This window comes from Myxocyprinus asiaticus, chromosome 40 (genome assembly GCF_019703515.2).
Source record: "Myxocyprinus asiaticus isolate MX2 ecotype Aquarium Trade chromosome 40, UBuf_Myxa_2, whole genome shotgun sequence".
Classification (NCBI taxonomy): Eukaryota; Metazoa; Chordata; class Actinopteri; order Cypriniformes; family Catostomidae; genus Myxocyprinus; species Myxocyprinus asiaticus.
In genome coordinates, this window is record NC_059383.1 from 24505143 (window position 1) to 24518800 (window position 13658).

At 37.4% G+C, this 13658-nt stretch overlaps 1 protein-coding gene across 2 annotated transcripts; it reads left to right on the forward strand.

Moving 5' to 3' along the window:
• The first annotated feature begins 106 nt into the window (after nt 1-106).
• Nucleotides 107-12914, forward strand: LOC127431040 (solute carrier family 35 member F2-like). Of its 2 annotated transcripts, none has more exons than XM_051681254.1 (9): nt 107-262; nt 2197-2360; nt 2955-3127; nt 3275-3402; nt 4641-4800; nt 7309-7465; nt 9533-9585; nt 9821-9975; nt 11704-12914. In XM_051681254.1, exons 2-9 carry the CDS (start codon nt 2245-2247, stop codon nt 11941-11943), a joined length of 1182 nt encoding a protein of 393 aa, XP_051537214.1. In that variant the 5' UTR covers nt 107-262; nt 2197-2244; the 3' UTR covers nt 11944-12914. The 2 variants fall into 2 exon arrangements, with proteins under 2 accessions (XP_051537214.1, XP_051537213.1); XM_051681253.1 differs by having other exon boundaries at nt 2228-2360.
• Nucleotides 12915-13658: the final 744 nt, after the last annotated feature.

Genomic DNA, 13658 nt, shown 5'->3' on the forward strand with positions numbered 1-13658 from the left:
GGTTGCGCACAACTTGCGTCTACAGTTGACAACAGCATGCGTCTCTGCCATTGGTCACATTTTTAATAAAGGGGAAGTGAAATTCAGCTCCGATTGCCTGTAAAACAAAAGGGCGGAACTTAAGTTGACTGAACGTCCTTGTTTTTACTTTTGAATTTTGATTGAAAGACGAGTATGGATGCTTATGCTAAAACGTCTGTTTGTTGTTTCTAAGACTATTCGTAAATTATGGATACGGACATAGCAGATCAGTTATTTTCAGGTACTTATCTGGGTTTTATTCAGCCTTTAACTTGTATACACGTGACGTATTTTTTTAGCTGAGCTGCATGGCTAACTCTTAAGAAGGGACTAAGATTAATGAGTCCGTTTGCTTTACGCTATCAAGTTATGAAGTTTATATTGACTAAAACTCCAAATAATTAATTATGATCAATAGAATCAGTATAGATTTCTGTGATCAAGCAATTGTTTGCTCTATTGTGTAAATTGAGTAAAGTGTCTGACAGGTCGCCACGTGGTACAGTCAAACGACGCTTCAGTACTAGTGCAACACTAGAACAATCACAGCTTCTCGGATGCAGTCTGCATCAGTAAACAACACTATTACGTTTACAGAGTCTTCCACACAGTGAACCTATGTTTTATAAAAAAAAAAAAAGAAAATTATCTCATCATTTACTCACCCTCATGCCATCCCAGACTTTCTTCTGCTGAACACAAATGAAGATTTTTAGAAGAATATTTTAATATTTTACACTCACCGAGCACTTTACTAGGAACACTATGGTCCTAATAAAGTGCCCGATGTGGTCTTCTGCTGTTGGAGCCCATCCACCTCAAGGTTTGATGTGTTGTTCATTCTGAGATGCTATTCTGCTCACTACAATTGTACAGAGGGGTTATCTGAGTTAATGTAGCCTTTCTGTCAGCTCGAACCAGTCTGGCCATTCTCCATTGACGTCTCTTGTTAACAAGACTTTTCCGTCTGCAAAACTGCCGCTTACTGGATGTTTTTTGTTTTTGGCACCATTCTGAGTAAATTCTAGAGACTGTTGTGCATCACAATCCCAGGAGATCAGCAGTTACAGAAATACTCAAACCAGCCCATCTGGCACCAACAATCATGCCATGGTCTAAATCACTGAGCTCACATTTTTCCCCATTCTGATGGCTGATGTGAACATTAACTGAAGCTCCTTACCCGTATTTGCATGATTTATCAGAATCAGCTTTATTGCCAAGTATGCTTACACATACAAGGAATTTGTCTTGGTGACAGGAGCTTCCAGTGCAATTATGCATTGCACTGCTGCCACACGATTGGCTGGTTAGATAATCACATGAATAAGTAGGTGTATAGGTGTTTCTAATAAAGTGCTCGGTGAGTGTATAGTAAAAAAAGACTCAAATATTGATTTGTTTTGAATGAACACCTATCATTTCACTTCTGAAAATATAGATTGAACCACTGGGGTCATATGGATTACTTTTATGCTGCCTTTATGTGCTTTTTAGATATGCAGTGTTCTGGCCACCATTCCCTTTCATTGAATAAACAAACAGAGCTGAAATATTCTACAAAAATCTTTGTTTGTGTCTACAGAAGAGAGAAAGTCATACACATCTGGGATGGCCTGAGGGCGAGTATATGTATAAGATCATTTTCATTTTTGGGTGAACTATCCCTTTAAGCCTTTATGTTTTTGTCTCTGTTGCTTATGTAATAGGCACGTCAGCATATTTTTGGAGCATGTATGTGTAGATATTGATATTTTATATGAGATCATTATAAAGTCATTTATTAGATTAATTGTAATTGCCACATACTTTGTATTTACAATTTTTACAGGTAAATACTTTTTTTTTTTTTTATTTATTAATTTTTTTTTGCAATGGCATTTATAAAAAAGAAAAAATCAAATAATTATTTGATAAGTCTGTAATTTTTATAATATTATTTTAAGTCATTACTTTTGTAAAAGTTATAAAAAGGCTAAAGTCCTTTTGGTTTTTGTATAATGGCCTTTAAATGATTTTAAGAGGGGAACTGCAATTTTTTTTCTTAAGGAGGTCTCACTGAAGTCAGCATTATTAGGCATAAATTCCTGAAGAGATTAAGATTATCGCCTCCTTTAGTTATTACTAGATGTACTAGATGTGACCCAATACTTAATCCTGTGCATTTTATATTAGGTGTTCTCTATGCTTTCTCTGAATATTCCAGGACTGTGTGTGTAAAATATGGATCGTGAAGCTGGACAGGACTCCTCTAAATGTGGAAGCTTGAGAGCTCTCAGCCGCTGGGGCAGGTTCTTTTGTGGTCCACAGAATCTCACATTGAAAGATGTGTTTACGTGGTACGATGTTTAAGATGTCTCTCAGTTATTAAATGGTGTACCTGAAAGTTTTCGAATGTTTACATTATAGGTTTCATGTGGAACAAAACCTTGGTTGATTACATGAGGTAGGAAAAAGTTGCAAACATTTACACATTAATGGAGTACTGAAGGGTGAGGAACCACCAAAATGTCTCTTTGTGAAGCATTCTTTTGGACTGTTCTGCTTTTAATGTGATTAGACAACATTTATTTTCAGACAATATTTTGAAGGATTTGTTGTGTACAGTGTCACCAGGAAAATGTTTAGAATTGTTATCACAAATACAATAAAAAAATAAAGTCTAATATAGATTTTTTTTTTTTTTTTTTCTGAAATAAGATTGTTTCTTTGACCATGTTTATGTATTTTTTCTATGTTTATGCAGTTTACGGTATTTATTGATTGTTTAATTGATTACAACTTGTACTTGCCATGAAATAGCCTTTGATGCTTATATGGCAATAAACACCAAAACTACTACTACTCATTAATGGAGCACTTATTAGCAACCCACTTTGTGGCACAGCAGCACACTTGAAGAATTCAGAGTAACCTGTTAATTGTACTTCCAGGCAGCTCTTCAAATCTATTGCAATGGGTCAAGCCCTGTCCATGTTGATATGTGGGACAGCAGTCACTTGTCAGTATCTGGCTGATGCCGGCATAGCGACACCAATGCTGCAAAGCTTCCTCAATTACACCTTGCTGCTGCTCACCTATACTTTAGCCCTGGCCTTCAGGAAAGGTAGGTTGTGTAGCCAATATGTAAAATTTAAAATAAATAAATTACAAATCTTGCTAATTTTCCAGTCACAATGGCATAGCTCTGTCTAGATTTGGCCCATCTTTTGCTGTTCACAGCAAAGACTAATCGCATATTTTCTCAACGTAGGGGAAAGCAATATTTTTCCAATTCTAAAAACAAAGTGGTGGAAGTATTTACTGGTGGCTTTTGCGGATGTGGAAGCCAATTACACAGTTGTGAAGGCATACCAGTTCACTACCCTTACAAGTATACAGGTAAGGATACTGAAGGTTCTTGTTGGTAGCTTTATCTGATGTTTTCTGGAGTCTGCAATATCAAGTAGGGATGCACTGATCCGATACCGTGTATTTTATTCATGTTCATTACTGTCACGCTCCAAAAATGACATATAAGAACCATAAAGGCACCATTAATGTAGTCCAAATGACTCATGCATTTGATTCAAAAGCACTTGAAGACATGTGGTAGCTCTCTGAATCGCAAAAGGCTGTGTTTAATAAGTAAATAAATGGTATGCACGTGCAGCACGTTAGTGAATGATGTGGCTCTGTTGACGCACATACATGGCACGCGCATGCTTTGATGTGCTCGCTGCCCTCAGAGTGGTGCAATATGTGAGTGCCACACACAAACAAAATCTCAAGCTCCATAGTTCGGTTCACTTATAACATGCATTGAGATCAGCACCGGAGGAGAATTTCACCTGATTTTGAATAAGCGAATTAAACTAATATGAACTAGCCCACATACAGACACTTACAGGACTTCCTGGAGTTTTCCGACTGTCAAAATAAAAGCTTTAGGGTTTTAAAGTTAAAGGTGCACGACTGAAATATATTACTCTTGTAATATAAAATTCTAAAAGTCAATAATAATAATAATAATAATAATAATAATAATAATGTATTATTAATATTATTATTATTATCATTATCATTATTATTTGTTTACAAATTACAACAATATTTAAATTGACTGGGTTCCAAAAAATAACTGTGTGAATGAAAATTGGACTGATATCTTACAACTAAAGTGAACAAAAAAAGAGATCTGAATCATTTATTGTCCAGATACAAGTTGAAAATTTGTGCCAAGGAAACTGGCTTCTTTTCTACATAAGACTTTTATTGGAATTACTGTTAATTTTGCTGCTACATTATCCAGTAAACTAGTTAACAAAGTTTTTCTTAAAAGGCTATGCATTTATATTGAAACGGTGTAGTAAAAGGTTTGTGTTTCTTGACACATAAGATTATACCCAGTTAGTATCACAGAGTAAGGTATAGCTATTCTAAACTGATTATGAAAAAAACAACACTGGTATCGGACGATACTGAGATTTCAGGTATCACAATCTGATCAGAAGAGAAAAAAAAAGTGGTATCGGTGCATCCCTTATATCAGTTCTCTGTTTTAGGAGTGTTCATATATTGTTGCAGTATTGTTACCTTCCGTCCCAATATAGCCTAATTTGAACTGTTGTGTGTTGTAGCTGCTGGACTGCTTTGTAATCCCAGTTCTGATGGTGCTCTCATGGATCTTCTTGAAGACTCGCTATAGGACTTTGCATTTTGTAGCTGTGGCTGTGTGCTTGCTTGGGGTTGGGGCAATGGTGGGAGCAGATCTTCTGGCTGGAAGAGATCAAGGCTCAAGTGCATACTTACCTTAATTAGTATTAAGTTAATACGAAGTAAATAAATCATTGCTCCTATAATAAATGCAAACATGCATTTACCTCTTCATTATACTTTTTTTATATATACAGTGGCATGCAAAAGTTTGGGCACCCCTGATCAAAATTTCTGTTGCTGTGAATAGCTAAGGGAGCAAAAGATGGCCTGATTTCCAAAAGGCTTGAAGTTAAAGATGACACACTTCGACACTTTAATATTTAAGCAGTTTTACTTTTTTATATTTATTTTTTACAGTTTCGAATTAACAAAAAAGGAAAAGGGCCCGAAGCAAAAGTTTGGGCACCCTGCATGGTCAGTACTTTTTTACACCCCCTGGCAAGTATCACAGCTTGTAAAAGCTTTTTGTAGCCAGCTAAGTGTCTTTCAATTTTTGTTTGGGGGATTTTCGACCATTCTTCCTCGCAAAAGGTTTCTAGTTCTGTGAGATTCTTGGGCCGTCTTGCATGCACTGCTCTTTTGAGGTCTATCCACAGATTTTCGATGATGTTTAGGTCGGGGGACTGTGAGGGCCATGGCAAAACCTTAAGTTTGCGCCTCTTGAGGTAGTCCATTGTGGATTTTGAGGTGTGTTTAGGATCATTTATCCTGTTGTAGAAGCAATCCTCTTTTCATATTCAGCTTTTTTACAGATGGTATGATGTTTGCTTCAAGAATTTGCTGGTATTTAATTTAATCCATTCTTTCCTCTACCAGTGAAATGTTCCCCCGTGCCACTGGCATCAACACAAGCCCAAAGCATGATCGATCCACCCCCCGTGCTTAACAGTTGGAGAGGTGTTCTTTTCATGAAATTCTGTACCCTTTTTTCTCCAAACATACCTTTGCTCATTGCGGCCAAAAAGTTATATTTTAACTTCATCAGTCCGCAGGACTTGTTTCCAAAATGCATCAAGCTTGTTTATGTTAATTTGCAAACTTCTGACGTTGAAATTTGTGGTGAGGATGCAGGAAACGTTTTCTTCTCATGACTCTTCTATGAAGGTCATATTTGTGCAGGTGTTGCTGCAGAGTAGAACAGTAGACCACTACTCCAGAGTCTGCTAAATCTTCCTCAAGGTCTTTTGCAGTCAAACAGGGGTTTTGATTTGCCTTTCTAGCAATCCTACGAGGAGTTCTCTCTGAAAGTTTTCTTGGTCTTCCAGACCTCAACTTGAACTCCACCGTTCCTGTTAACTGCCATTTCTTAATTACATTATGAACTGAGGAAACGGCTACCTGAAAACACTTTGCTATCTTCTTATAGCCTTCTCCTGCTTTGTGGGTATCAGTTATTTTAATTTTCAGAGTGCTAGGCAGCTGCTTAGAGGAGCCCATGGCTGCTGATTGTTGGGACAAGATTTGAGGAGTCAGAGTATGTATAAAGCTTTGAAATTTGCATCACCTGGCCTTTCCAAACAATGATTGTGAACAAGCCATAGCCCTAACAAGCTAATTAAGTTCTGAGACCTTGGTAAAAGTTATCTGAGAGCTCAAATCTCTTGGGGTGCCCAAACTTTTGCATGGTGCTCCTTTCCCTTTTTGCACTCTAAAATTTTACAAAATAAAAATAATACACTAATATTGCTTAAAATGTTGAAAAGAATGTTTCATCTTTAACTTTATGCCTTTTGGAGATCAGTTCATCTTCTACTCACTTAACTATTCACAGCAACAGAAATTTTGACCAGGGGTGCCCAAACTTTTGCATGCCACTGTATAGGTCAAACGTTTTGAAACAACACTTACTCATTCTTTATTATAATTTTTTTCTTCTTCACATTTTAGAATAATAGTAAAGTCATCAAAACTATGGAATAACATAAATGGAACTATGGGAATTATGTTGTGACTAAACAAAATCCAAAATAAATCAAAACTATGTTATATTTTAGCATCTTCAAAGTAGTCACCCTTTGCCTAGAATTTGCAGACATGTACTCTTGACATTTTCTCAACCAACTTCTTGAGGTATCACCCTGGGATGCTTTTTAAACAGTATTGAAGGAGTTCCCATCTATGTTGGGCACTTATTGGCTGCTTTTCTTTATTATTTGGTCCAAGTCATCAATTTCAAAAATTATTATTTTTTAATTACATTTTAGTTTTATAATGATATAAATTAATATGGTAGCACAATTATATTTTTGTCTACAAAACTAATTTCAAACATTTAAGCATACGCCTTCAGATCAAAAGATTTTTAAGATCATGAGAAATTTTTCAGTCAGGTTTTTCAAAACCTTTGACCAGTAGTGTGTGTGTGTGTGTGTGTGTGTGTGTGTGTGTGTGTATATGTTTTCATTACTTATTTCCCCATACCGTAGTCTTTTACTCCTGTTTACAAAAGAACAAATTGAAAGAGGATGGTAGAGGAGGGTTTCATTAATTACACAAGTTTGACATTATTCAAGCAATTGACATACAGTCTTTCTCTTGCACATAAACAGTTCTTGATTTGACTTGATATCTCGCTCTCGTTCATTGCAGGTAGTCATGTATTGTTGGGGGATGGACTAGTGTTGGTCAGTGCTGCTCTGTATGCTGTGTCTAATCTCTGTCAGGAATACACAGTGAAAAATCTGAGCAGGGTGGAGTTCTTGGGTATGATGGGACTGTTTGGCACCATCATCAGCAGTGTGCAGATGTAAGCCTCTCATACACCTCATTGTTCTCATTCTGTTTCACAATTGCTTAGATGAAGTGCAATGAGGTAAGACCTTGCTTTTGAAAAGGAGAGGGCATATGTTGAAACAGCTTTGCCATTCGTCCTAGTTAACAGTTAAGGAATCATTCAGCAAAGATCCATTATACACCGATCAGCCACAACATAAAAACCACCTGCCTAATATTGTGTAGGTCCCCCTCGTGCTGCCGTAACAGTACCAACATTCTGAGATGCTATTCTTCTCACCACAATTGTACAGAGCGGTTATCTGAGTTACCGTAGACTTTGTCAGTTCGAACCAGTCTGGCCATTCTCTGTTGACCTCTCTTCAATAAGGCATTTCTGTCCACAGAACTGACGCTCACTGGATGTCCTTTCTTTCTTTCACCCATATATTCATTAGCATGGCTATTTTTTATGATGGTAAGGTGATGTTTTGTTCCTTGCCTTTGGATACATATGAACGGGAATATTGATGTTCAGTCACCGATGTACAATAATTCAGCCAAGGGTGTCTTCTCTTTCTTGAAGAAAATTGTGTATGCATATTTGAACTGTAAGCTTAGTTGATACATACCGTATGCAGTTTCACAGAACATGATCTTAAAAAGCAGTGTCCGAAGCATACTGGACACATTTATCAAACTGAAAAAAAGCACATTACCAAGGTCAAAGAAGTAAGACTTTTTTGCAGAGTCTATTATTAAGGACTATTGTGTATCATTTCAATATTTCTCTTTTGGGGAGGAGAGATTCTGCAATATGTGATGTTTTGTAAGCAGTTGATACACTTTTGTACATATTTTATATTTGTAAGCTAATAAGCTGTCACCAATATCCCACATTATTTACTGTGCATGGCTACTGTGCTCAATGTAAAAGCCATAAACTGAGTTCTAAGTTATTAAACTGTTACTCTTTCTTATAGTAGGACCACAAAAGCACCAAATATAAAGGCTGGTTTCCACACTGTTGTACTTTTTTGTATATCCTTTTTATATTTTTCTCCAATGCAGAAATAAATTGATAACAACACAATTCAAAATTACACAAGAGTGGTAGCATAAAATAAAAAGTAAATACTGTGCATGATTTAGGCGACATACGCCAATCAGCCACAACTTTTAAAACCACCTGCCTAGTATTGTGTAGGTCCCCCTCGTGCCGCCAAACCAGCACCAACCCGCATCTCAGAATAGCATTCTGACATGCTATTCTTCTCACCACAATTGTACAGAGTGGCTATCTGAGTTACCATTCGGAGTAAATTCTAGAAACTGTTGTGTGTGAAAATCCCATGAGACCAGCAGTTACAGAAATACTCATCTGGCATGAGTTACATACTACCATCTGGCACCAACAATGATGCCACGGTCCAAATCACTGAGATCACACTTTTTTCCCCATTCTGATGGTTGATGTGAACATTAACTGAAGCTCCTGACCCGTATCTGAATGATTTTATGCACTGCACTGCTGCCACACGATTGGCTGATTAGATAATCGCATGGATGATTGTTGGTGCCAGATGGGCTGGTTTGAGTATTTCTGAAACTGCTGATCTCCTGGGATTTTCATGCACAACAGTCTCTAGAATTTACTGAGAATGGTGGCAAAAACAAAAAACAAACAGTGAGTGTCAGTTCTGTGGACAGAAATGCGTTGTTGATGAGAGAGTTCAACAGAGAATGGCCAGACTGGTTCGAACTGACAAAGTCTACGGTAACTCGGATAACCGCTCTTTACAATTGTAGTGAGAAGAATAGCATGTCAGAATGCTATTCTGAGATGCGGGTTGGCACTGTTTTGGCGGCACGAGGGGGACCTACACAGTATTGGGCAGGTGGTTTTAATGTTATGGCTGATCGGTGTATGCTAAAATTCAGTGTTTTAGAAACAGAAGCTAAACATAACAGTTGCTGCTCTTGCAATCTTGTCAGTAAATACAACTTTCTAAGTCATGGTGCAGCATTGCAGCCAAGGACAGATTGAAATCATGAGTAATGGGGATCTTATTGATTTGCTGTATCATTTTTATTTTTTTAGGGCTATATTTGAATACAAAGCTATACCTGCCATCAGTTGGGACTGGAGAATATGTGAGTTACTTTAGGTTTTGAATTGTTCTTTTTTTATTTTTTATTAAAGTTGTTATAATCAAGCCATCATTCACTCTGCCTATAAATGCAAACGTTAAATATTTTATTTCAGTTAGTAATGGAGTTGAATGTAAGAGGGGAAAAAAAAGTCCTCAAGTCACACACCTATTGAATAGTTCAAGAACTCCTCATCTGTAATGTAGACTAAATGTTTTTATATTTTTTTTATTTTAAGGCCTGCTCTTTGTAGCTTATACCCTGTGCATGTATGGGCTGTACAGTTTCATGCCTGTAGTGGTGAAGATGACGAGTGCCACAGCAGTAAACCTCTCCTTACTGACTGCTGACCTCTTCAGTCTCTTCTGTGGCATGTTCCTCTTTCTCTTCAATGTGAGTAGAAAGATTAAATTTCAGAGGATCAATACATTTACAAGGACAAAAATTGATTTTAAAATCTTCTAATATCTTTGTCACAAGCATCTTTACACCTGGTATTAAGATGTGTTTCGGGTGATCCGATCACAAGTGGTCAGCCCTAAATACAGGTCTAAATGGGGTCTAAAATGTTTTGTGATCGGATCACATAAAACACATAGGAAGGTAATAAAAAAAAGGTGTGACCACATCTGTAAATGCTATTCGTCCTGAATGCATCCTGGACAGAAGTGAAGCACCACCCCTCACCTGTCAGTCAACCGCTGCAGCAAAATAAGTGTTGAAACTTTGCGGCTTTAAAAGGAAACAACTGTTGGATTGGAAAATTTGAAAAAGCGGATACATACACAAGCACGAGAACTTCACAGATCTTCTTCAGCGTGTCTGATATTAACATGGAGGGACACAGATGACAAGCACACACTTCTGAAGCTCAGGTTGAAGTATAAAATCCACCAAAATAATGAATAATTCCTTTTGATATGTTGCGATTGTGCATAGATGCATCTGGGAGATACAGATTTTTGCGTTTTATTTGTCTTTTCTGACTTTATTGTGCTTTAGTGTCATGCAGTTATGCAGTAACATAGTGATTGATGTTCAGGTATGTCGTCATGAAATCAGAGACTCTCCCCTCCAAATCCGAACACAAGTGGTCAAAGGAGACGCATTTAGTGACCAGGTACAAATAGTGATGTGTCTCACCTGACCACATGTGATCGGATCACCCAAGACGAATCTTAAGATCAGGTGTAAATGGGGTCTTTACCAAATGGTAACTGTACAAGTGTGTTTTAACATTTTAAATGGTTGCACAAATTCTTGATATTTTTGTGATATATTTGATTTACATGGGATGTATACATTTAATGAAATGGTTTTACCTCTCAAGAGGTTGAGCATATTCTGTTTTTTCAGTTTCTGAAGTACTGGATTTTATATATATATATATATATATATATATATATATATATATATATCGCCCACTGTGCATTTGTTTGGTAGTTGCACCAAAGTCTTTTTAGCAAGTCAGTTCACTCGGTGGATATCTTTGGAATGCTCATGGGGAGCTATTTTTCTATGTAAACAAGTGGCATGCCAGTGCAGCTCCTATCTACTTGAATGGGAAAAAATCTCCAAAACAGCTGCCCAAGATTACGATCAAAGAACATATTTCAAATCAGCAGAAAAATCTGACTACTGTCGGGAGAAATGGAGTGCTCCTCTTCCCATTGCCACATCGAGGTTTAAATTCTAAAAGAATTGGAACATCCTCTAAACCGAATAGGGACCCTAGAAAAATTAAGTACAAAACTGCAAAAGTTAATGAAATTAAAGATACTTTAGAAGGAATTTATTGCTAATCCTATTAATATCATTATATCATATAGGACTACACTGGTATCATAAATCGTGCTTCTTTATCTCAGATTGCGCTGAAAACAAAAGTCCCAGCTTGAATAGCTAATGCGCATGCACATTCTCGAGTTGATTGACAGGCGATGTCTGTATCTAAAAAGTGATTGGCTCTTTTACCTGAAGGCAGGACTTCCTTTCTACATCTGTTGACTGTTGGTGACCGTTGGATGTTGCAATTTCTCCCATTCATTTTAATAGAAGTGACCCTGGTCTCTGGTTGTACTCTAGAAACTGCTAACTCTAACTCTCCCTCATTTCTCACAGTTCTCGGGCTTGTATATTGTGTCTTTTGTGGTGATTACCCTTGGTTTCATCATGTTCAACGTTGTGCCGACCTACACAGCAGACCAGTCAAATTCCACCATTAATGGGACATACCGTCTTGCTTCATCTGCGGATACCCAACAAGATGGAGACATTGCAGTAGACTGGCTGCAGAAGGGAGGACATTGGACAGAGTGCAGTCCCATAGAACCTTGCAATGGACCATGTACTCTGACATAAAGCTCTATGGTGTAGACACTATTATCGTTTGTTTGCCAAAGGCAGTGTTTGATCGATTATTTGTCATGGATTTTAAGTGCACTTAATGTACCTTCACACTATTTTGTTTCATTTACACTCTTATGTTTAAACGTTATTGAGTTGCAAAGAGTGGCCGAGGTTCAGAGAGGACGCACAAAAATTATTCCAATACAGATGAAAAAGAAAGAATCACTGCGCCCTACTAAGTTAGGGTGCGAAGATCCATTAGCCTTAACAATGACAAAAGAAAAAGGATCTGCACTCCTTTTTTCACCTTTTTGTAATTTTATTTTTTCTCACCAGTCAGGGGACACATGTTTTGGCCTCATGACCCTCCTACCTCATCTGACTGGTGAGGAAAAATTACATTACAAAAAGTTGAAGAAGGGTGTGTGAATCAAGTATTACCTTAAACCAGTGCTAGTCCATTGCTTTTGTTTTTAGAAGGACAGTTACTAGTGATGCTGCTTCCAGTATCTTCCAATGTCTTATTAATATTCTTTATTTTTGGCCCCCCTGAATGAACAAACCACCTAGGGAACCAGTCGCAATTGAAAAACTTGCATTTCCATTTTTTTATTTTATTGTTATGGAATGACCTGTAATGTTGGTCAGATAATGTGAGTTTTGTAGGTCACATATTCTACTTGTTACTTTCATTTACAGTTTTCATATGCATATATATACATGTGTAAGTCATTCTGAGCATGCAACTAAAATGTCAAATCTTGACAAAACCAACAAGATATTTATAAATGTACACTATATGAATAAACACGAGTATAATGTAACAGGAAAGTCCCTATGATTTGAAGATCAATCGTCCAATCCTATGTTTTTTTTTTTTTTTTTTTTACAACAAAGACCAGAATTGCAGATTTCATGGCTTTTCTGTTAGTAAATAAATAAACCAGTACATTAATGGTCAAAACTATTGAGTCTTTTATTTGGCCTAATTTTGAGGTAGAAATGTAAGTATATGTAAATATGTGTGTGTATATATATATATATATATATATATATAAACTCAACGTCCTCTCACTTTCAACTGCTTTTATTTTCAGCAAAATTAACATGTAAATATTTGTATGAACATTTAAAGATTCAACAACTAAGACATAAACTGAACAAGTTGACACGTGACAAACAGAAATTGAATAATGTGTCCCTCAACAAGGGTCAAAAGTAACAGTCAGTATCTGCAGTGCATCTCCTCCTCATGGACTGCACCAGATTTGCCGGTTCTTGCTGTGAGATGTTACCCCACTCTTCCACCAAGGCACTTGCAAGTTCCCAGACATTTCTGGGTAGAATAGCCCTAGCCCTCCGATCCAACAGGTCCCAGATGTGCTCAATGGGATTGAGATCCGGGCTCTTCGCTGGCCATGGTAGAAAACTGACATTCCTGTCTTGCAGGAAATCATGCACAGAACAAGCAGTGTGGCTGGTGACATTGTCATGCTGGAGGGTCATGTCAGGATGAGCCTGCAGGAAGGGTACCACATGAGGGAGGAGGATCTGTTCCCTGTTATGTACAGCATTGAGATTGCCTGCAATGACAACAAGCTCAGTCAGATGATGATGTGACACAGCGCCCCAGACCAGGACGGACCCTCCACCTCCAAATCGATCCTACTCCAGAGTACAGGCCTTGGTGTAACGCTCATTCCTTCGACGTTAAACACGAGTCCGAC